Source organism: Aphelocoma coerulescens, unplaced genomic scaffold (genome assembly GCF_041296385.1).
Source record: "Aphelocoma coerulescens isolate FSJ_1873_10779 unplaced genomic scaffold, UR_Acoe_1.0 HiC_scaffold_123, whole genome shotgun sequence".
NCBI lineage: Eukaryota > Metazoa > Chordata > Aves > Passeriformes > Corvidae > Aphelocoma > Aphelocoma coerulescens.
This window is the reverse complement of record NW_027183480.1, coordinates 241,416-262,825: the sequence shown is the minus strand read 5'-3', so window position 1 is coordinate 262,825 and position 21,410 is coordinate 241,416. Positions and strand designations below refer to the sequence as shown.

General features: G+C 54.4%; 1 protein-coding gene and 2 long non-coding RNA genes across 10 annotated transcripts; 2 read left to right on the top strand and 1 right to left on the bottom strand.

Annotated features, from left to right (window-relative positions):
- Nucleotides 1–274: 274 nt before the first annotated feature.
- LOC138100652 (thyroid hormone receptor alpha-like) lies at nucleotides 275–16,837 on the bottom strand. Of its 8 annotated transcripts, none has more exons than XM_068998526.1 (7): nucleotides 16,734–16,837; nucleotides 14,720–14,913; nucleotides 13,294–13,355; nucleotides 11,284–11,583; nucleotides 10,727–10,926; nucleotides 8,984–9,111; nucleotides 4,716–7,675 (listed from the first exon to the last, which is right to left on the bottom strand). In XM_068998526.1, exons 2-6 carry the CDS (start codon nucleotides 14,770–14,772, stop codon nucleotides 9,106–9,108), a joined length of 621 nt encoding a protein of 206 aa, XP_068854627.1. In that variant the 5' UTR covers nucleotides 14,773–14,913; nucleotides 16,734–16,837; the 3' UTR covers nucleotides 4,716–7,675; nucleotides 8,984–9,105. The 8 variants fall into 8 exon arrangements, with proteins under 8 accessions (XP_068854633.1, XP_068854627.1, XP_068854629.1 ...); XM_068998528.1 differs by lacking the exon at nucleotides 16,734–16,837 and adding an exon at nucleotides 15,100–15,277; XM_068998529.1 differs by lacking the exon at nucleotides 16,734–16,837 and having other exon boundaries at nucleotides 4,716–6,520; nucleotides 7,400–7,675; nucleotides 14,720–14,967.
- A 140-nt stretch (nucleotides 16,838–16,977) lies between these two features.
- Nucleotides 16,978–18,585, top strand: LOC138100646 (uncharacterized). Its single transcript, XR_011146876.1, has 3 exons — nucleotides 16,978–17,246; nucleotides 17,370–17,454; nucleotides 18,525–18,585. It is a non-coding gene; the product is annotated as an uncharacterized lncRNA (long non-coding RNA).
- Nucleotides 18,586–19,180: 595 nt separating this feature from the next.
- On the top strand, nucleotides 19,181–20,797 carry LOC138100649 (uncharacterized). The gene is made up of 3 exons (XR_011146878.1): nucleotides 19,181–19,538; nucleotides 19,619–20,652; nucleotides 20,753–20,797. It is a non-coding gene; the product is annotated as an uncharacterized lncRNA (long non-coding RNA).
- Nucleotides 20,798–21,410: the final 613 nt, after the last annotated feature.

The following is a 21,410-nucleotide window of genomic DNA, read 5'->3' as shown; positions in this document are numbered from 1 at the left end:
CCCAACTCCCTGTCTCCTGCACAGCTCATCCAAGCACTCCCAGCAATCTCACCTCGGCCCAGAGACTCTCTGTCCGCAGAGGGAAACACAACCCGATGGCACGCAGCTCTGGCACCACATTCCCTCTTCCCTTCTCCCTTTTTCCAGCACACCAGGCTGCTGGAAACAGCATTCCCTAGGCAGTTCATCCCAACACAGAGAAGAGGAGCCTGTGACTTACCCACACCATGGGCAGGACAAGGGGGGCCCTAGCTGGCAGGGACAGGTTCTTCTAGCACAGAGGTTTCTGAGCCCAAAAAGGAGCCTTACTTTGGCTTCCCTGACTTATTCAGCAGCCTTTTAGAAACACGTGGCAGGGAGGGAAGCTGCTTTTCCTGCCACCATTCAGCTGCCAAAACCAGTAACCCCTCCACAGTGCTGCTGCAGCCTTGCCTGGCCCTGGGGCCATAGAGCAGGAGCCTTGTGGGCATGAACCTGCCCTTGATGCATCCCCTGAGCAAAACCCACTAGTGAAAGGTGGTGAGAGCAACCAGCAGGGGTGGTAAGCAAATCTGTGAGCCCTTAGGAGAGGCCTGTGCCATCAGAAATGTAGAATGGTGTCTTTCAGTCGAAAGGGTCATACAGTGTTCATCTAATCCAGTTGCCTCACCAAACACGCTGACATACAAAATAATAAGCAGAAACCTTATTTCTGGTATTTCCTCACTTCTAAGTCTCAGAACTTGCAACTAAACCTACTCAATCTGTAAATTTGCGTATGTCATTGATTAGATTATTTGTAATCTTTCTCACTGCTGAAGGGTTAACACGGTGTCCTTATATCCTGATGCTTATAAATAATTAAAGACACAGCAGAATTCTTCACTAAAATCTACCATAGTCTTTTCCAGAACTGATTTCTAATCCTTTCCAAGACAGCTGCACAAGTTAATATTAAAAAAAAAGTGCTGAACCATATTTCACAACTTGCCAGCTGCCTGCCAGGGCAGAGGGGTGCATGGTTCTGGCAGGGAGGGCACAGCCTCAGCACCAGCCTGCTTGGAGAACCTGCTCTGCTCAGTGCCAGTGCCTCAAGCAGCAGTGCCTCAGGAAGGAGCATTCCCAGCCCATCCAAAAGGACATAGGGATTTACTGGTCTGGCCACGGGGAGGGGGTGAGTGCTGCAAGGGGGAGGCTCTTGCACAAGTCTGGAGTGGGCAAAGAAGGCACAACTGAGAAGGAATGGCCACCTCAGCCCCTCTCCTTCATTACAGCTCTGCACCTTCCCCTACCTGTAGGTCATAGGGAGAGGTGACAATGGGCACTGAGGGAATCAGTTGGCTGAGCAAGCTGGCGGGCAGAAGGTCCAAGAAGCTGACTTGTAAAAAAAACCAAAACCTAGAAAGGTTAATCGTGATTAACCACATATCAGAAATGCCTTCCTCTCTAATGGTAAAGCCACTGACACACTTTTTCTCCTCTTGCTTTGTCATTTATCTCGTAAATCAACCCATCTGCTTTCAAACCAAACGTGCCAAGTAAATATGAAGATTATTAGGAAGCCTTTTTATTTCCCTAGAGCCAATTAAACAGCTGGAGGTTACATTTTTTTAATATTGCCAAGCTGTTACCAGGCGTAACAAAAGGCAGTTGGCTGCACACACAGCCCCGCAAGGTTTCACCGGGCTGATGCAGCAAAATCAAGGAACTTGTGCCTTGCAACCAGCTGCAAATGCCGGAGACGCACCGCTGATTTTATGGCAGCTGTCACACCAGAAGAGCTGATCCTCCCAGACAGTGGAAGTACACAATTAGGTCACATTAAACATCGAGAAAATGCCACAGCAGTTCCCCATGCCAACTACAAGTGAGTGACACTGGAAAACAGTTCCTAGCTGGCAAGAACCATCCCAGCATCAGTGCATAATTTCTGCTAAAAGTTTACAGATGAAGTCTGAGGGTGCAGAAGCGTGAGCAATCACCCAAACAGAGGGATTCATAACGCTTTCCCACAAGGCAGAGAAGTGAGACAGGCAAGCACCAAAGACTGGTTTATCCCCCCTGGGAAGCCACCGCTACCTCCTGTTCACAGAAACAGAGGGGCTGGCTACAGCATTCCTTCAGGAGGGTTTCCTTTAGGGCCAGAATAACAAGATGAAGCAGTGATGCTCACAGCAGAAGCTTCAGACTTGTGAAGGCTTTTTTTCCACGTACAACACCAAGCTCCTAGCCTTACCATAGGAGCAAAAGTATTTGCAGTGTCCTTACCATTGCACCCACACACTACAAAGTACGTCCTTGGCCAGAGGTGGACTAGCGAGAAAAGCACAGCCCACTCTGCTTACAGAAAGCCTTTTTGCATCCTGTCAGCACCACCTACATTCAGCTTAGTCCAGTCTTGCAAACCTGAAATCAAAGGTAGTTATGAAAGGTAGCTGTTGTCACAGGTAACAGACATTCTGTTGCACAATATTTGGTGCTCGCCACAAATTGCACTGAAACAACTTCTATGCCATTGCCACAACAGTGGTAATTATTTAAAACATGAATAAAAGGGCTCTGTACAGGAGGGCAATGCTGCATGGGGAGAGAACACACCACACCATGTAAACTTCAACACTGTGAGAAGTGTCAGTCTATGTCTTTTTACTCCCATATACTCCCATGTATCTTGAAACTACTTGTGGAGTCTACTGATTACAAAAGCATGGTAATTTTGCCTGTGATCAAAGACATAGCAATGATGCAGCAGCAAGCAGTGCACCTCAGGGAAATGTTACACAGTTTTTGGGATGGTAAGTGGGCAGCACAGCTTTCTCAGCACATGAATTAACACCTCAATTCTTTAAAAGTTTCCATTTTACCAGTTTCTTCACCAGGCTTTTTCAGTAGAAGCACTAGTTGTCACGATCAGCAGTCCTGCTGCAGTATCTCCTCTGCACGCATCCTCACAGAGCATCCCCATGCTTCGCTCCCAAACACAAGAGCAAGGCTATTCTTTACACTTTTAGGTCAGCCCTTTAGCACAGGCCAGGAGCAGCATCTCCTCCCAAAAGCAGCTGTCAGAAAGGCACAGGCAGATATGCATGCAGGAAGTAACCTCCTGAGGTACTGCTGCTGCACTGCCCATGACCAGGGTCTGAGAGCAAAGCCATGCACCAGCACATGCTAAGAAGCAAGCTGAGGGCTTACAGGAAACAACCAACCTCCAAGATATTTTGAATTGTGAAACAATTTAAGCTACAGCCCAGAACAAAGACATCAAAGTTATGACACCCTCCTAAATCAGATTTAGTCTGGTCTGTCATGGCACAAGATTACAATGTCACACTTTCACAGAATGGTTAAAGATTGGAAAGGGACCACTGGAGGTCACCTAGCTCCCAGACATGCAAGGGTCCCCCAAAGCAGGTTGTTGAGGATTGTGTCCAGATACCTTCTGAAAACCTCCAAAGAGGGAGACTCCACAACTTCTCTAGGCAATCTGTTCCAGTGCTTGGTCATCCACACAGTAAAGTTCTTGCTCATGTACATCAGTTTCTGCCCGCTGCCTTTTGTACTATTGTTGGGCAAAACCCAACCAGAGCCTGGCTCCATCCTCTTGGCACTCTCCCTTCAGATACTGATAGACTTTGATGAGGTTCCCCTCTCTGGCGTCTCTTCTTGAGGCTGACCAGGGACAGCACCCTCAGCCTTTCCTCATACATGAGATTCACCTTAATCATCTTTGTTACTCTAAGCTGGACCCTCTCCAGAGGCTCCATGTCTCGCCTGTCCTGAGGAGCCCAGAACTGCACACAGCACTCCAGATGTGGCCTCCCCAGGGCCGAGCGAAGGTGTGGGGTCCGTCCCTCCCGGGGAGGCTCTGGCGGCCTGCGTGAGGGCCGGGCAGGAGCGGGGCGCGCCGGCTGCTCCCTCGCGGGGCCGCGCTGGGCTCGCAGCGCTGCGGCTGCCGGGCCCTCGCTCCCGGCAGGGCCCGGCCTGGGCCCCACCGCCCGTGCGGGAGCACCGGCCGCCAGACCCGCCTCCCGGGACACAGCCCCGCTCCCGCCCGACCCCTGCCCCGCTTACAACACCTCGAGCCATAAGTGACAGCTGGGCTTCGCAGGACCGAGCGCGATGGAAAAAGGGAATCCAGCCGAAATACACGTGGCCTCACACTCCCAAGCTGTAGGGTGGTCTGATGAGAGCAAGAGCTCATCAAGACAGGTCCAGCCTAACCTGGGGGAGACCTGGGACAGAGGAGCTTGAATGTCCCATACCTGGGAAAGCAACAAAAAGCCTTAACCAAAAATTATTTAATTCATTTATATTCAGCATTAAGTTCTCCTCCCTACCTCCCCATGCCCTCCCCACGACCCCAGCCAGCCTGGGTTTTGTAGAGTAATTTTAGGGCTCCGTGTTTCTGACCAGATCTCATCTACTGTGACATCTGAAAGAGCCCAGTGAGTGGAAGGCTCCAGCCCACAGATAGCCAAGAAAATCTAAGATTTCCTTGCTGCTCATGCAGTTTTCTCAGACTGTTTGTCAAAAGTTATTGGTGGCTATTTTTTAAATGAAAGGAGTAGAGAGAAAATAGCTTTGCGGCATATTGGGCTAGCAGATTGTTCAGACTCTGTACAGGGACAATAAAGCTTTTAGGATCCTTTGATTGACATATATAATGAATGTAGCTGTCAAACTTTTGTGCAGCAATTTTATTTTGTATTGGCAAGCTATTTCACTGGGCAGGGTTTTGCATAAAAGGAATAATTCACATTGTTGTGGTGCTGCTATTTACAGAGCCTAGAGGACAGTGGCATCACTACAATATAAATATTAATATTCAAATTTCTTTTGAAATACATAATTCTGTATGCAACCTATCCTACGTGCACATCTTCACACAGGGAGAAAGGCATTGTTCTGCAGAGAGAAGGGGGCCTGGAGCCGCTGGGGGTTGTTATTCATTCACTGATTCATTCTGTAGCCTTTGAAAAGCCACTTAGTTACTCTGCACTTTAATGTTTCTCTCTGTGGAGCAGAGAACAAAGCCTCAACACAAACTGCCATCACTGTTACCAGTCAGAGTGGCAGAGGTCACAGAGCCAGCATGGGGTCAAGGGGCTGCTCTGAGCAGCCCGTGTGTGCACAAAGCCCAGGACAGCTGTGCTCTTCTCAAACAGCTGCTTTCTCCTGCCGAAGCAGCGGCAGGATCAGCTTGGGCTACCTAAGACAGCAGTTGCTGCTTGCCCACTACCTTTCTTTGATTATGAACAATAACTTGCCAAGAAATCACTAGCCTCAGAGAAAACAGGCAGAAAGCAAACGAGAGGGCAAAGCAAAACATAAAGGAGAGAGGGGGAAAAAAAAATCCATATAAACAAGGATGACTCTCACACTCTATTTGCTATGCAGTCAAGCCCACAAGTGGGTTGTGTATCTGAAGGTGGAAATACAAAGACATGTCCTGTTCCCTGGGGAAAGGTAAGCAACTTCTCAAATTATCTTTAGAGGCTGTTATTAGCCTTGCACTAGCACTGACATACCCTGTGCCCAAAGCCACAGCATGCACACACTGTATCCATAAAAAGAGATATTCACAGCTCATAGAAGTGCTCATAGAAGTGCTGTGCAGCTCATAGAAGTGCTGTGCCCGTGCTCTGGTACCAGTATCATTTAAAACAAAACAAAAAAAAAGTTTGAGTAGCAAGTGAGCGCATGGAAAGGACTTGAACGGCAAGAATTTGGAAAGAGCATGGGAATCCAGCTTGGGGTGCTGAGGTCAATGGGCACACAATTTTTTAAGAGTGTACCAGGTTTGTTTGTTCAGTCATTCCTATATTCATTTTCAATTCCAGAGACAGGAGCTTCATGTCTAGCCCCAAAATAACAGCATTGTCTGAGACAAAGCCAACTTGGTAAGGGGTACCAGAGCTTTTCCCAGCCCATTTATGTAATAAAGCATTATATACAACTGTTGGAAAACATACCAGTTTAAAAATTTTTTATATATGACTTTGGCCAGGTTTGCTCATCTTTGCCTCAGGGAAAGGGAACTGAAGCTTCTTTCCAGGGCATTGTTTCTCTAGGTGAGGCCTGATGGGTTTAGCATTTCAAAAGACTAGGAGTAGCCCCAATAAGATAAAGCCATTGAGGGAACATCACCAGAACAGATGTCAGCGGCCATCTAAGAACATCTACCCCTGAAGATCTAATTAACATCAGAAGCGAAGAAACACAGATCTAATAGGAGACCAGATACTAGGAACTACACAACTTGAGACCAATGAACACTGATCCAATTCGTTTCTATGAGTTTTGACTGTAAAAAAGATCTGAAAATTCTAGTAAAGGTCATGTGTCATGGAATGATTCTCTCGGCACACCCGGGCTATGTGTGGATGAGATGATTTCTGTGCTACATCCTGGCCAGAGAATAAAGTAGTGCCTTGACTCTCTAACATTAAAAATGTTGCTGGAGGCTTTTTTGTTTTTCCTGCAGTTTCGGTGACACAACCAGGAAGCAGAACAGGAGCTTTATGGCCCTGTTACTTGGGTCCTAAAATACAGAGAAAGAAGACAGGGCAGAGAGCAAAGAAGAAAAACAGAGCTTTGTCCTCATTCACATCATAGCCCTGTAAGGCTTTGACCAAAAGATATAACTGTATAGTGAAACATCTATGGGGGACTCTCTTGTCTGGCACAGAGGGGTTCTGCAGATGGACTTCCAGGGCGGGGAAAGAGTACCAAGTTGGCAACACAAATTACTTCAGGCCAAACTCCAATACATAACTATAGATTCCATAGATACATCCAGCCTTAAGCCCAGAAGCAATACAGGTGGGGAGAACGGAGCCTGGGTGATTTAAACTACGTGTTTAAGCAGTTCAAGGTAACTGGAAGTAGCGCTGGTGCCTCTGGGTTTCTCTGTTCGTTATTTAAGGTGAACATAAAAACACAGAGTGCAGGAGCCCAAGGATGTTCCTCACTGGCTTCAAGCTGGCAGTTTCCTAAAAGCAGTGCTTGTTGCTTTCCTTGGTTTGCCGACCAGCAGTGCCACCTCCCCTCCCTGCTGCCATGGAGCTCAGCCTTCCCCAGTGTTAACAAAATGGCACGTTACTCTACTTGGCCAGATTTTAGCTCTGAGAATTTCATTCTGAACAGTTCAGCATCTGCTTTAGCCAAAACAGTTCCACTATTTCCAGGAATATTATTAAAGGAAAAATAGACTGCTTGGCACATGTTACATAAATTCAGGCAACCTTTTACATGAGGATCTCTAGCTTCAGAAGGGAAATTTTGAAATCTGGCAGAGAGGTGACCTTTGTGGTAGAAATGTGTCTATCCCTATTAAAACCTACCTAACTTTGGCCAGATTATAGAGCAGGGAAATACTGCAGTTAAGGGCGCAGTAAAGAGTTCTGAGAATTGCACTTACTTGCTGTTTCTGCTGTGGGCAAGAGGTCCCTTATCTCCTGCAGAGCTGCAGCTTGTGCTCCCCCACTACCTTGGCCAGTTATGGCTGCACAGGTCCTCCATGGCTGGATGACGAAATTACAGAGCCAAGGGTGAGCAGAGAGACCAGCATTCCATCTGACGTCTACATACATTCCCGTAACTTTCTGATACAGGACAGCCCCATCTGTCACACAGCCCAGGTTCAACGGCAGCATCGCGAGTGCTGCGCAGGCACGAGGGCACTGCAGAAAACAAACTGTGACCAAAAAAGTCAGGGCAATTACAATACATAGATGCACAGCTGGAAGAATTAATGTCAAGCAGACAATGGCATTACAGACGTCCCCTAACAATGAGGGCTTGAATCTGCTGTCTCAGTAAAACTCTCTAAATTAGGTTTGTGTGCAGCATACGGAGAGTTTCTGAAAGAAATATAAATATAGGCCATCATTCTGCAAAGCTTCACAAACCCAAACCCTTGCATTCAGGTGCCATCTCACTGACTTTGCTGCAAAATCAAGGCCATTCACGTTAAAAGCACAGACAAGAACATCTGCTCAAACTGAACTTGTAGAAAAAAGCCCCAGTCCTAGGTAAGGCAGAACACACGTGTTTTAATTTTTAAAGTCACTATGACACAGAGACTTGTTAAGAAATGCACGTGCTTTTAGATGTATAGGGCTGCTGGAAGGAAAGGCTGAAGTTTTTTTACAAATGCCTGTAACTCATAGGTTAAGACTACCATCAGACCGATATCCTTCAACACTCCAACTTCAATACCAAAATTGTAAGAACCTCCTGCATTCCATTCCCTAGTACGGTAACAAGACAAAGTCCTCACCCACCCTGGATCGTCCAAACAATAGAATACAAGGTTGAAACGAGCCTTGTGGTTTGAGGGGCACCTTCTGCCCAAAAAGCCCAACTGTGCATCCAGATAAAAATGAACACCACAAATAGAGAGTACAAAAACCACGGAACACCGCTTCCAGCAGGCGCCCTCGTCGGTATTTAAAGGCGTGGCTCAGGCAATAGCAACAAAGCCCCGAGGCAAAAAGCCTGGGAGGTCGGGGTTGGGTTTTTTTCCATTCAAGCCACACGTGTTCCCCAGCGCCCATTACCGGGACTCGCTCCGGGCTGGCGCCGTTCCACGGTGCGAGGGGACCGGAGAAGCCACGCGACCCACGGCACCGGCGGCACTCGGTGCCCGGGGGCGGCCCCGCGCCGGGAGAGCCCCGCCCGCCCCCGGCACCTGGACAGCTCATCCTCTGCACCTGACACACTGGGGCACCGGGCTTTCCTTCCTATGGATAACAGGGGAGAACGAGGGGGGGAAAGGATGATGGACAGATGAGGGGGAGAGGGGGAAGAGAGGGGAGTCGGGTTGGGGAGCAGGGAGAAAGGAGGGCTGGGGGGATCGGGGATGCACAGGGGAGCTGGGAGAGAGGGTGGGAGGCACTGGGGAGAGGGTAGGAGGGAGGCTGGGAGAGAAAGGGAGAGTGTGGGGGAGAGAGAAAGAAACTGGGGGGGTCTCTGCTTTCCTACCCCCCCGCAGATCCATCACCTTCATCAGCAGCTTGGGCCAGAAGCGGGGAATGTTGTGTTTGCGGTAGTTGATATAGTGCTCAAAGGCCAGCAGATACATCTCCTGGCACTTCTCAATCTTCTCGACACAGATCAGCCCCGTCAGGTCTGCGGGAATCAGGGAATCATCAGGGGATTGTGGAATCATGGAATGGTTTGGGTGGGAAGGGACCTTAAAGCTCACTCAGTTCCACCCCCCTGCCATGGCGGGGACACCTTCCACTATTCCAGGGTGCTCCAAGCCCTGTCCAACCTGGCCTTGGACACTTCCAGGGATGGAGCAGCCACAGCTTCTCTGGGCAGCCTGTGCCAGGGCCTCAGCACCCTCACAGGGAGGAATTTCTTCCCAATACCCCATCACAATCTCCCCTTTTCAGTTTAAACCTCTCCTTGTCCTGGCACTCATTGCCCATGGAAGAGTCCCTCTCCCAATCCCATACCTGCAGGGATTCTCCCTCCCACAGGGCTGAGTGTCCCATGCACCCCCTGGGTGTTGGGGTGCCCACCCCACAGACCCACGTCAGCCTGGCAGGGGGCCCCAGGGCACCAAGGGGACCTGTGCTCCTGGGTACCAGGGATTGGGGTGCCCACCTCATGCTCCTGGGACCCCTCCCAGCCTGGCACAGCTGCCTGAAGCTCTGGGAATTGGGGTGCCCACTCCAAACCCCCCCAAAATCCAGGGGGGGCACGGTTTCCCACCCAACACACCCTGAAGATGTTGTGAGGCTCTGGCATCAGGGTGCCCACCCAACACACCCCCAAGACAGTCAGGACTCTGGGCATTAGGGTGCACACCCAGTGCACTTCCACGTGCTGGGGGTTGTGGGCAAGGGGGTGCCAACACAACAATCCCCGTGCACAGCCTCTGGGCATGGGGTGCCCTCCCAATTCCCCCTGAAGCTGCTGGGGATCTCTGGCATCAGGGCGCCCACCCAACACCTCCCCAGGACAGTGAGAACTCTGGGCATTGGGGTGCCCACCCAACACCCAACCCTGATTCCTCTGGCATGGGGTACCCACCCCATTCCCCCACTACTGGTGTGCACGCACACCTGAGGACATGAGCAGCACAGCCTGGAGCAGGGCCACCTCGGTGTCATCCAGGTTGAAGGCAGAGAGGGACTTGCCACGGTGGCATTGGGGAACGTGGTGTGGCCGTGTCACCCCTGGGACCCCCACAGCAGATGGGTCATTGGGGGGGTGTGGTGTGACTGTGTCCCCCGTAATGGACAGTGGGGTTTGGGGGTGCAGTGTGACCGTGTCCCACTCTGGGACCCCCACGGTGGACAGTGGCAGGGGGTGCAGTGTGACCCTGTCCCCCCTCCCTGAGACACCCCGGGGGGTGTGATGTGACCCTGCCCCCCCTCTGGGGCCTCCATGTCACCGGGGAACACTCGTGGCAGGGCCAGTGCAGCAGCCAGAAGAGGAAGCTGCGTGACAGGGCCAGTGACAGGGCCAATGGCAGGGCCAGGGCCACCCGCGGGCACAGCTGTCCCCTTTGGTCACTGCTCACCCCTGAACCCTTTAGGGGTGACCAGCTCAAGGACACTGGGCAATGTCCCAACCCCCCTCGACTGCCCAAGGACACCGGTGACATCCCAAACCCTGGCACTGCCACCATGTGTGTGCTGAGTGTGTGAGTGCTCAGCAGATCCTGGCTAGGGCTGGGGGCCAGGGTGGGGGACCGAGATGGTGACAGAGTCCCTCCACTGCATCCCCTCACCAGGAATTTCCGCTTCTGCTTCCAGTGGCTGCCCTGGGCATTGGTGCTGCGGTGGGCTTCTGTCACAAGGCGGATCAGCTCCCACTCCTCGGCGCTGGGGCGATGCTGCAGGGACTTGATCATCTCCTCCTTCTGCTGCCACTCCCGGTTCTCCTCGATCAGCTTCCGCTTGGCTACCCGCTTCGAGTCATCCAGCACCACTGCCAGACCCCCAGCATCAGCCAGGATCCCCCCACATCAGCCAGGACCCCCCATCCATGCATCCCACAGCTGCAGCATAGCACCCCATGGTGACCCCCCCCAGCCTCCTCCTGTGGCTGCTCTGGGCATCCCAAATTGCCCCATAGCACCAGGACCCCAACCCACCTCCCAAAAGCCCCCCACTATCATCTGGGATGCCCCCCAGTCAGCTAGGACCCCCCATTCATGCATTCTACCCCACTGCTGCATCACATACCAGCCCAGTCCTGCAGCTACTCCGGGTACCCCAATGTGCCCCAGGGTGTCGGGACCCCAACCTGCCCCCCAGCCGAGCCCCCCCACGCCCCCCAACTCACAGTCCATGGCCATGCCCACGGAGATGCACTTCTTGAAGCAGCAGAGCTGGCACTGGTTGCGGGTGATCTTGTCGATGACACAGGAGTAGGTGGGGTGCAGGTTCTTCTGGATGGTCCGACGGAAAAATCCCTGGGGAGGGCATGGGGGAGTGACCCAGTGAGCACTGCTGAGCCCCCCTAGCCCCCTGCCCCAAGTCACCTTGCAGCCCTCACAGGCGATGCAGCGGTAGTGGTAGCTGGCGGCCTTGTCCCCGCACACCACGCACTGTTCATCTTTGTCCAGGTAACTAGGGATGTACCCTGCGGGGACCCCCAGGTCAGGGACCCCCAGGGCACCCCAGAGCAGGGACCCCCACAGCGGGGACTCATGGGGTGCTCCATGACAGGGATTCCCATGACAGGGACCCTCAGGGCACCCCAAGTCAAGGACCCCTGGAACACCCTGTAGCAGGGACCTTCCCACACACCCCACATCAGGGATCCTCCAGGAATCCTGAGTCAGAGACCCCCTTGCATGCCTCACATCAGGGACACCCCACACACCCCATGCCAGGGACCCCCAGTAAGCCCTCCCCTCCCTGTGCCTCAGTTTCCCCTCTGTCTGCACCCACTGTCTGCCCCACCACTACCCCTGCCCTGGCACGGGAAGGGTTAACACTGGGGGTGTGGGGGGGGGGTGCCTGAGCCCCCCACGCCAATAAAGCCCCCATTATCCCATTATCTGGCCGGGAACCGGCAGCGGGGGGGGTCCCTGTCCCCCTGGCACACAGAGACCCACTGTCCCTGTCATTGTCCGTGGTCCCCCCGCCTGGCAGGCCAGGAACCAGCCCCCCACCAGAGTCCCCCCAGCCTCCCCACCACCGACTGCTCAGGGAAACTGAGGCACAGATTGCCCATGATGCATGGGGCGGTCCCCAGCACCCTGGGCCCCTCATGTCCCTCCCGGGAGCCCACCCTTGTGTTTTGGGGGGGCTAGAATTGGGGATCCCCGAAGGGTGAGAGGGATGGGAAAGGGACCGGATGCCTGGGTCCCCCCTGCATGGAGCACCTGTAACTCAGGGGAGTGTCCCCAGCACCCCAGGACCGCCGCACCCACCCGGGATCCCACAAACCCAGGCGTGGGCACCCCTCGAGCCCACTCTGGCGCTCTGCAGGTGCCGGATGCGGGGGTCCCTGGGTGCTCCCTCCCTCCGGGAGCGGGGCGGGTGCAGGGGATGGGCGGGAGCCGGACGCTTGGGTTCCCCCCTGGCCCCCCATCGGGTCCCGCCGGCGCCGGCTGCTCCCCGCCGGGAATGGGGCAGGGCGGGGGGCAGTGCCCGCAGGGCCCCCCTTATCGCCCACCCCAGGGCGCTGCCGCCCCAATGGCGGCACCCCGACCCACGAGGCGCCGAGGGGGATGTGGGGGACTGGGACCCCAGCAGACCCTGCAGGGATGTGGGGTGCAGGGGGGGACATGGGAGTGGGGTATCCATGGGACTCTGGGGTGCCTGGGGGACATGGGGACCTTGGGGTGTCTGCCAGGGACATGGGGTGTCCACGGGACCCTGGCGTTCCTGGGGTGCTCACAGGGGATAAGGGGTGTCCGTGGGACTCCAGGGGACCCGGTCGAGACATGAGGCGTCCGTGGGACCCTGGGGTACCTGCATGGACACAGGAATCTTGGGGTGACCATGGGGGACAAGGGATGTCCATTGACTTTGGGGGACCCAGGTCATACATGGGGTGGCCAGGGGACCCTGGCAAGGACTTGGGGCCCCCAGGGTGCCTGCCAGGGACATGGGGTGTCCGTGGCACCCTGACTTGCCTGAAGAGACTTGGGGACCCCAAGATGTCCACAAGGAACACGAAGGGTATCCAGGGGTCCCTGGTAAGGACTCAAGGCCCCTACAGTGCTCACACGGAGTGCCTGCAGAACCCGGCGAGCACATGAGGTACTCGGGGGACCCGGGGGTGCCCAGCAGGGCCATGGGGTGCCCGGGGGGGTTCGGGGGGTGCCGTGGGTCCCCGTACCTGACATGCTGCTCTTCACCAAACATTGGCTGCTCTTTCTTTTGCGCTTCCCATCCAGCCACCTACGGGAGGGGGGTGACAGGCTGAGAGGGTGCCCACGGATTCCCGCTGCACCCCCCCAAACTTCCAACAGCTCCCCCAAAACCCCCCTCGAACCCCCTTCTCTGCTGGGAAATGGGCAGCCCCCACCCAGGGGTCCCAGTGCAGCGATGTCACAGGCGGGGTCCAGCCCGGGAGTGCGGGATGGGGGGGGTAGGAGAGGGCCCTGGGGACCCCCCCCACCCAGAACACCCCTGTCGGGACCCCCCCCTCCGGGACACGACACCGCCCTGGGGGGGCTGGGAGCGAGCGGGGGAAGGGAAGGGAAGGGAAGGGAAGGGAAGGGAAGGGAAGGGAAGGGAAGGGAAGGGAAGGGAAGGGAAGGGAAGGGAAGGGAAGGGAAGGGAAGGGAAGGGAAGGGAAGGGAAGGGAAGGGAAGGGAAGGGGGGTGGGGGAGGGGAAGGAAAAGGGTGGGGGAGGGGAAGGAAAAGGGTGGGGGAGGGGCTCCTTCCCAGTCAAAGACAAAATGTCCTTTTGGCTGAGCGGAGAAGTGACGTCATCGGGGCTCAGCCAATGGCGGGCGGCGGGGGTCCGCGCGCGCCCGTCCCCGCGGGGGGGGGCCCGGGGCCGCGGGGATCGGCACCTGCGGGGGGGGAGCCCCGGGGACCCCGCATCCCCCGGGGCCGCTCCAGCCCAAGGGGACCCCGGGCCGCCACCCCCCACCGGGGGCCCGAAATAGTCCCGGGGGGGGGTGGGGGGTGAGGGGAGGGGGCGGCTGGGAGAGGCACGAGTGGGGGGACACCATGGCGGGGCACGAGTGGGGGCATGTGGGCGTGGGGACACAGGGACACCAGGGGATGGACCTAGCCGGTGACATGTGGGGGGCAGGGGGACACGCAGGACATGGGCACGTGTGGGGATACCCAGAACGTGACATAGGGACACTTGCGGACATGTGGGGTACAGCGGGGCTGGGGGACACCTGGGGTACGGGGATGTACAGGACATGGGGACACCCAGGTTCGGAACATGAATGGGGACACATGGGGTGGACGGGGACATGGGCACAGGAACAAAAAGGGCACCCAGGACACAGGGACACACGAGGCATGGACATATACACAACCACACAGGGACACATGGGGACACAGGGGGTACCCAGGGCACGGACACATACGTGACCACGCAGGGATGCATGAAGGCACACTGGGCACGACGACGCAAGAGACACAGTGGGCACTGGGACATGGAGACACTTGGGGACACACACGGCATTCGGACACAGAGGGCACAGCCAGGTATGGGCCACACAGGGATGTGCTGGGACACGCCAGGCGTGGTGCCACACGTGTCCGCCGCATGTCCCCGTGCTGGGGTGGGAGCTCACCGGGTGTCCTCTGGCTCCAACAGCGGGTCCAGGGTGCTGGGCTTCTGTTCCATTCACTGCAATTCCATCAAGGAGCGCTCAGCACCGACCGAGGGGGCTCCGGCGCCACGCGGGGGGCCACGGCTGGGGGGCCACGCCGCGCACCCCATGGTGCCCCTCAGTGCTCAGCACCGCGCAGCATCCCGGGCTGGATCCTGCGGGACAGGGGGGTCAGCCCAGACCAGCCGTGGGGGACACAGAGGGGACACCCAGGGAGGGGTGTGAAGCCATAAGGGACCCCCAGGAGCTGTGGCCACCAGGGAGGACTGGGTGTGAGCATGCAAGAAGAGAGGGAAGGAGGAGTATAAGGGCAGGAGAAAGAGGGGGAGCGGGGGCCTCACCTGGGCCACGCCCGGGGAGGCCGGCCCGGCCGCAACCTCCCCAGGCTCTAAGGGAGCAAATGGCGGCAGGGGGCGAATTCCGGGGCTTCAAACACCTCGGCCCCACGCACCTGAGCCGGGCCCGGGACCGCCCCAGAGCCCCGGCCCCGCCCGGCCCCGGGGCCCGCCCTGCCCGGCACGGGGGCGGCTCCATCGCTCGGGGCCCCGCCCCTCTCTCCCGGGCCGGACCCGCCCCGCGCACCGGGGCCGCTCCCGGGACCGGGGCTCCGGGTCCTGCCGGCGGCCGCTGCGGGTCCCGGGCGGCGCCGCCTCTTCCCCGGCGGGATTGGGGCTGGCATCGGGACCGGGAGGAGCCGCTCCGGGACGGGCGCTGGGGCCGAGCCCGGCGCTGCCGCTCCTGCTCCGGCCGGCTCTCCGCGGGGAGCCGGGGCTGTGCCAGCGCCCGGGCAGCCCCGGGATCCCGAGCCGGGCCCGACGCGCCGGGCCGGGCTCCGCTCAGCCCTGAGCCCCTCCCGGAGCCCGCCTTGGGCCCCACGACGCGGCCCCGGGCTCTGCCGCCAGCCCCGGACGCGGCGCTGAGTCGCTGCTCCCGAGCTCTGCGTGAGGCCGGGGAGCCCGGCTTCGGGCTGTGCCTAAGGCAGGACTCGGAGCTCAGGGACACAGACTCGCCCTAGCCCGAAAAGCCCGCTTTGAGCATCAAAACACAGCCCTTGTGCTTTAATTCAGGTCCAGCAAAATGCAGCACTTCAGTTTCTCTTTGTGAGCCCAAACACACAGGACTGGCTCTCTTCCTCAAGCCCTGAAAACAGGATTTAGTCACTGTTTCGGAGTCCCAGCACTGGCCGTACCAACCTGCTCTCAGGACTCTGTAGATAGAGAAATGCTGCTAGGAAGGATTTTCTTGCTATTTTCTAAGTCTGTGAGAGACTGCACAAAATCCCAGCCCCTCCCAAGCTGCAGCTCCTCACACCAAACCTCGGGGGAATCCCTGGTGTTTCCAACACCGCTGCAACCCCACCTGGAGCTGAGCTTCCAAGGTGTCTAATCCACATGCAAGCCTGGATAGTCCAAAACCTGCAGGAAAAGAGGAGGCAAAATGAAAAGGAAAGGGGGGGAAAAAACCCAGAGTTTTGGGTTTTCCCCGCGTTTGCAACAGGATTGAAGGGCAGGATAGAGAGGTAAAGAAGTACCAAAGGCTGCAGTATTTCAGGTGATTCAGAAGGGAGAACCCATTAGTTACAATAGCATTAGTAAAGGCAAACATCTCCTATTCCCTCATTTTAAGGGGTTCAGTTGAAGCAAACTCCCCTTTTTCAGCATTTTAAGGGTTTAAATCCACACTTCTACCCATGCCCTGGCATCAAATCTCTCACAAGGGAGCGAGCCCAGTACATATATAACCTAATGCTGCCCAAGAGTCCATTACTTTTCTTGTTCTTATTCATGACACTTATGGCCCTAACTAGAAGCCCCAGCAGGAGCTACACCATTTATACTACTACTATTCTTCTCTTGCCTACTTAGTTGCCTACAGCATACTACCCAGGAATGACTAATGAACAATTACACATGTTAACAAGGAATTACCCAACTCACCTGCCTATGCTGCTGAGACAAGAAGCTTCTTCTCTTACCTGTTATCTACTCTTTTGGCAGGTGTGGCTGTAGTAAAAAAAGAAGGCACCTACAGAGCCCCTTACTCCCCTGGAATTTAAGTCAGAGCAGCCAAACAGCTACAACTCCTCCCAGTGCTTTTATCCCTGATGGTAAAATTGCCTCCTCCCTTTTCCCGGGCATTGTGGGAACGAGAGGCGGGCCTGGCCAGGGGTATATTAACCCCAGTCCTGGGTAAAAGAGGCCCATTTCCTCTGTGGGGTTAGTTGGGGTAAGGGTGTCTTCTTATTTCTGTGAAGGGGGTCTTTTGGGTTTTCTCAGCTTTTTTTCAGCAGGTACTTTTGGTATCTGAAGTAATAGAGGCTTTGAAGACTCTGTGAAGAAGATAGCATTAAGTGCATGGTTCATGGCAACTTCCTGAAATTCCAGATTGTGTCAGGTACGATACTTCAGTTTTTTCAGCAGATTCATTTTGCTGCAAGAGGAAGCTACCCTGGGTCCAAGATGACATTGGAGATGGAGGCTTCTGATAGGTAAGCTAAGGACTGTAAGTATGAGTGGGAGTGGGAGCAGGGTCCCAGTTAGTAGCTGACTTGTTGGGATTTGGCTTGTATGCCACTCCACGGGTGCATTGATTTTGGTTTTCTTTGTCATAGCTGACTAAGATGCCAACCTGGTGATCACAGTGCCTTTGGAGAGGGCTGAGGTGGACTCCTTTTGCATCCAGTGTGGATTCACATTGTTGGTCACCTAAAAGCTAAGTTGGGGGCCAGGACCTAGAGATGGGATGATAGCAGGGTAGTGGGTTGGAAATTCCTGGGAGAGATGTAAAAATTAGTGTAGGGGAAAGGGATGCTCTCCAAGGGGCTTGTTAGGTAAGCTAAAGGGAGTAGCCCTACTTTTGATTGCAACTGTAGGGTGTGCAGCGCAGAGCAGTTCCAGTGTGTGTTGTCTCGTCCCGTGTGTGTTTTGTGTTTCTGGCATCCCTCGGATCAGATCTCTGTGCCTTTTATCCTTAAGGGGCTTATCATAAGCATTGGCCATCATCTCTAGGTTCTTGAACTTTGATACTTCTTGGTAGGATGCCAATGTCACTTGTTCTTTTACCAGTGGGCTTGGCCGCATCTTGGAATCACATCTTGGAAGCATTGAGTCAGATGTCTTTTGAGGCCTTGTTCCCGGCTGTACTGCCATCCATCCTTTCCAGCCGTGAGCTGTAATGTCCTGGGGCTTGTAAGATTGTCAGGAGATGGGAGCATTCTAAATGTGGCATTGTCTCTCACAGCCATCTTGATCACTGTGACTGACAGTTCTTAGAAGAGGTCACTGTTACAGTCTTTTCTTCTGCTCCTTAGAGCCTCCTTCATCCACCATTGCCACACCCTCGGTTGTCTCTTTTGGCGTCGTCTCTTCTTCTTGCCATCGTTCTTCTTGCCGAGAGCTTTTTTTATCATCCTTGTGTCCTACTGTTTGTAGTATAATGTGTTGAGTTTGTGTCTCGCCTGGAATTGCTCTGCCCTGTAGAGTAGTCCTGAGGGGGGGTAGGTGGAGAAGAAAGGAGACTTTAGAGGGAACCTTTTGCTTTGCTTAGCCACCTGAGCCATGCCTCGGACAGAGTGACTGTGGCCAGTCTGTGTGGTGTTCAGTGGAGATGTGGGAGTGGTGCAGTGGTGTCTTGCAGTTTTATAGTAGTTTGTCCTAAGGCCCACTGTTGTGGGATCCTAGGCAGTTTGCTTTGAGGAATGAGAACTTGGGAAAGGCTAAGCTTTCCCTGTCTGTCTGGGTAACTTTGACAAATAATTCTTTTGCAGATGGATAGGATGTAAACCTGATATGAACAGAGGAGGCCAGAGGAGCACAGCAACGAGGTGGGTCGGTGCCTGAAGTCCAAGCTATGGCCTGACTTTGGGCTCTACGTTTACCTCACTGTTGGGACTTTCATTTTGAAGATGTGAAGTGCTTGAAGCAGCAGGGTATTGGCACCGGGGGGACCATGAGCTGGATGAGTATTGATTCCAGCACAGAACTGGATGTTACTGGAGTTGTTGTATTAGTGATGAAACTATAAGTAGCCTTTGATTTTTTGTGTTTTACAGGTGGTCTGCAGCATTCAAATTGCTACTCCAACATGAGAGACACCCTTCCAGACAGAGGTCACAGTCGAGCACTTTCAGGTGGAACCTGCCTCGGCAATGCAGCACTTTTGGACACTACATTGGTATGTGCCTTTCCATTTTGTTTTGCCCCTTCTCCCTTGGGAAGGTTGGTCATCATTCAGCTTTTCAGGGGTGGTGTTTCATGGTGGTTATGTTGCAGGGCTGTTCTTTGTCCTTATTTTTAGGAAGTAAACCTGGATATCAGCAGTCAAGGTCAAGTGAGTGAGGTAAGCAGTGACCAGTGGACACAACCAGTTATTGCTTGGGTGCCAAATTCTGGGGCAGCTCAAAGCATGCATTGTCTAAGCATCCATTTGTGTGTTTTAGGTGGCCCACTCGTATTATGCCTACAGGGGCTGAACCCCCTCATGGACCAGCTGATGGAGCCAGTTTATCACCCTTGAGCTGCCCCTGTGAGCCTTCCAGAACTATTACAGGACTCTGCGATGAAGCCTGTACCTTTTCTGTTTGAAGGTGCCATCTGGGCAGCCTTTGGCAATGGTTGAGGAGTTGCAGCGACTCGGGGAGGGAGGGAGGAGCGAGGGTCCACTCAAGTTTCAGCAATGCCCCATCACCTTGTCTCCTTTTAACCCAGGTATACCCTGCGCCGGCAGCCTTGGAGTGCGGCCACGGTGTATGAGCCGAGGACCGGGGCGTTCTCAGGAGACGGTGAGTAGTGGAATTGTTGGGTTTTGGCTGATGTGCTGCTGAGTTCAGGCACTGATGTTTGGTTTTCTTTCTTGTAGTAGACTAAGAGAGAACAGCTCACTGAGGGCAGGAACTCCCCAGAGGACGAGGCGGCCTTCTTTTGCACCTGATGAGGATTTGCATCCCTGGATATCCGAGAGCTAAGTCGAGGGCTACACCTCAGGGAGGGGGATGAGAGTGGTGTGCTGGGTCAGGACTTGGTGGGAGGGATTTTTGAATTAGCTTTGGAGATGGGGATGTCCACGAGAGGGCCCCTTAGGCCGTGTAAAGGGAAAGTCTCACTTTTGATCACAATGCTGAGGTGTACAGGGCAGAGCAGTCTCGGTGCGTGTTGTGTCACTTGTCTATTGTGTGTTCTGTGTCTTTTGGGCATCGTGTCACATGTCTTCTGCCTTACCCCTTTGAGGGGCTTATCAGAAATGCTGGGCATCATCCTTAGCGTCTCCTTTGCATTCCTTGGCCCGACGCTGGTACTCTTGAACCTTTGACTTGCAAGCTTGGACATGCATCGGAATCGCATCTCTCTTTAGCAATATCGAGTCAGACACCTTTTACAGTCTTGTTCTGAGCTGTATTGACAGCTGTGCACCACAACGATCCATTATAACAGATTAGGACTTGTGAGAATGCGAGGATAGGTGGAGGATTCCAACCGTACGGTTCTCGGGCATCCATCTTTGCGGTTCTTGGCATAAGTCCTTCTGTTAGGGTCTTTTTCTGCCGGAGTTCTTTGAGCCTCATCGGCCTCATCTAGGTCATCTCATTGGTAATTCTTCTTGCTGAGAGTTTCCTCTCCTTGTTGCATCCCCTTGTTTGTCATCTCCTGTGTCACAGGTGTCTGTGTGTTTGGGCCGGGGCTGCTTTGCCCTGCTACATGGTCTGGGTGTAGGTGTAATAGGATAAGTCCTAGGGACTTGACATTTGTAATGTAGGGATTAGTTGGACTCAAGATGGTATTTCTAGATTGACACAAGATGTCTGGAGCTGGTAAGTTCTCATGCAGTACTTTGACTTTTGTCGTAACTTTCTTTCAGCTGCAGAGGGATTGAACCTGTGACAGAGTGCCCCATACCAGGTGAGGTGGTTCCCACAGGAAGGTCAGTCACCGTTTGTCTTTGCAGGGCAAGTGTAAATGGTGACTGTGTTACAGCTTTGTTCTTCATCTTTATTTGTAGGAAGTAATGCTGAATAGCAGTGGTCAAGGTCGATGGAGCGAGGTGAGCGGTGACTGGTGGACAGAATGAGTTGTTACTGCTTGGGTATCAGTTTCTGGTGCAGCTCTAAGCATCCGTTTTTGTTTGTGCATTTTAGGTGGTCCACTGGGAAGGTGTCCTGGCCCTGGGGATGCTGGAGGCCAGGTGCGTGCAAGCTTAAGGTATGGGTGTGGTGTACTTCAGTTGGAGCGGGGAGGCTGTGGTTTCAGTCTCTCAGCATGTTTTTCTGCTTTGCTTCTCTGCAGGTGCTGCTGCTGCTGCCCTAGGCATGCCAAGGGACAGAGGCGAGCAGGTGAGTTGGCATTTAGGTGGGGCGACTGATAGGTGAGAGGTATGTGGCAGCATGCGAAGCGTGTCCCTTTTTGCTTTGCAGGCATCGTCCGGGCCACCTCCGGAGTCGGATGAAGATTTGAGGTGAGCCTGGGCCAGCGGTGCAGAGGGAGCCCGCGTGTTATTCTTCTGGAGGGCGATAGTCACAGCTTGTTTTGTCTTAGGTACCACAAGTAGGTGCAGAGCCTAAGTTTGGAAACGGCCGGTAAGCGATGAGCCTCGGCAGTTATGAGGGAGAGGGGCGTTGTGCAAGGGGTCACTTCTGGGACGTGTCATCACAGTCTGAATT